The sequence below is a fragment of the Propithecus coquereli genome, unplaced genomic scaffold (assembly GCF_000956105.1).
Source record: "Propithecus coquereli isolate 6110/MARCELLA unplaced genomic scaffold, Pcoq_1.0 Scaffold179, whole genome shotgun sequence".
Lineage (NCBI taxonomy): Eukaryota > Metazoa > Chordata > Mammalia > Primates > Indriidae > Propithecus > Propithecus coquereli.
In genome coordinates this window covers 4,092,624-4,094,789 of record NW_012142634.1, presented here as the reverse complement: position 1 = coordinate 4,094,789, position 2,166 = coordinate 4,092,624, and the positions used below count along the sequence as shown (strand labels likewise).

General features: G+C 36.2%; 1 protein-coding gene across 1 annotated transcript in view; it reads left to right on the top strand.

The window, feature by feature from the left end:
- SEC23IP (SEC23 interacting protein) overlaps nucleotides 1–2,166 on the top strand; it is a 72,447-nt gene that overhangs the window by 35,860 nt on the left and 34,421 nt on the right. Inside the window, exon 7 of the mRNA XM_012642385.1 lies at nucleotides 991–1,008. Coding sequence (XP_012497839.1) covers nucleotides 991–1,008 — 18 coding nt within the window. The remainder of the gene's footprint in view (nucleotides 1–990; nucleotides 1,009–2,166) is intronic.

The following is a 2,166-nucleotide window of genomic DNA, read 5'->3' as shown; positions in this document are numbered from 1 at the left end:
GAGATTTTGGTATCTGTGAGGAGTCCTGGAACCAGTCCTCTGAGGATACCAAGGAAAGACTATATATCTGGAGGAAGAGTAAGAAGATCGTTGGGCAGTCAAGATTTTGGAGTCAGAAAGTTCTGAGTGGGAATGAATCACAGTTCTGCCATTGCTACTTTCCAGTGTGTAATCTTGTGCAACTGTGTACAGTGCTTAAGATGTATGTTAAGGGCTGAATTGTCTCTCTTCCCCTCCCCACAAGTATGCTGAAGTACTAATCCTCAGTACCTCAGAATGTGACCTTGTTTTGAAATAGGGTCATTGCAGATATAATTAGTTAAGATGAGGTCATCCTGGAGTAGGGTGGGCCCCAATCCAGTATGACTGGTGTCCTTATAAGAGGACAGCCATGTTAAGACAGACACACAGAGAGAATGCCATGTGATGATGAAGGCAGAGATTGCCAGCAACAAACCAGAAGCCAGGAAAAGGCAAGCTCAGAGGGCCTGTGGCCCTGCCGACACCTTGATTTTGGACTTAGAGCCTTCAGAATTATGGAACAATAAATTTCTGTTTTAAGACACCCAAGTTATTGTACCCCTAGGAAACTGAAATCATGGTTTTCTTCTTGATATAGTGGGGAGCATATTATTTAGGAGTGATTGAGAGTAATTAGTTAAATAAGATAATATAATTTAAGGCAATTTTAAAGAAGTATGGTAATAATCAGTAAATGAGAGCTGCTATTACTGGTATTTTTATCACCATTCTAGTTATCATTTTCCTCCATACTCTTTTTTTTTTTTTTATTTCAGCATATTATGGGGGTACAGATGTTTAGGTTACGTATGTTGCCCTTGCCCACCACTCCCAAGTCCGAGCTTCAAGCGTGTCCATCCCCCAGATGGTGTGTATTGCACTCTGCGTGTGTGCATATACCTGTCACACTCTTTCTCAGTGTGATATAGACTTGTCATATTGGATTATGTGTTGTTTCCGTTGTTGTAGGCCGAATATAAAAAAGCTGTTACTACGAATCAGTGGCACCGAAGATTAGAGTTTCCAAGTGGAGAGACAATTGTTATGCACAATCCAAAGGTAATGATACTGTTTAAGATATTGAAGTGTTAGGTTCACTTAATAATTATTTTGCTGTATGTGTTTGATTAATGTTCATTTTTAGTAACTTCTACAGTAGGGATATATTTATAACAAGTGTGTTGCTTTTAGAATAGTTTACTATAGTTCACATTGATCATGGAAACAAAAACACAGTTTAACTTCTCATGGAGTTTCTCTGTATGGTCATATGTTAACTGAAGTTTATTATGCACTGTAGAAGTTACTTGATACATTTTTTCATTTGATCACAGTTGGCCAACTTTTAAAGGGACAGAGAGTAAATATTTTAGGTTTTGCGGGCCGTTTGTTCTCTGGTGCAGCTACCATCTCTGCCATTCTAATGTGAATGCAGCCAAAGATAATAGGTAAAGTAATGAGTGTGATATTTTCAATACAACTTTATTTACAAAAACATGTGGTAGGCCAGATTTGTCCTGTAGGCCATAGTTTGCCTACCTGCACTTGATGATGGTTTGCTTTAATCTTTCAAGTAAAAATATGTCCTTTTTCTTTGTATCGTCTCTATGAACTTGTCTTGTTTTTTTTAAAAATATTGATTGGTAGTAGTGTTCTGATTCTTCGATTTACCATCCTTAATTTCTCTGAGCTCCAGATTCCACACCTGCAATAATATTTACCTTCCAGGGTCATATTTTTGCCTACCTGCACTTGATGATAGTTTGCTTTAATCTTTCAAGTAAAAATATGTCCTTTTTCTTTGTATTGTCTCTATGAACTTGTCTTGTTTTTTTTAAAAATATTGATTGGTAGTAGTGTTCTGATTCTTTGATTTACCATCCTTAATTTCTCTGAGCTCCAGATTCCACACCTGCAATAATATTTACCTTCCAGGGTCATATTTTTGATTAAGTAAGGTAATTTATGCAAAAGTATCTGTCACAGGGCTTGGCACACAGTAGTTTCTGAGAAGTAGGCATTTTATTTATTGATTTTTTTACATGAAAGTATAAAAGAAAACAAAAATTCAGTCTAACCACTTCTATAGTTCTTATTGATACTGAAATAAATAAATAAAAACATTCATATGCCAATGAAGTTTAA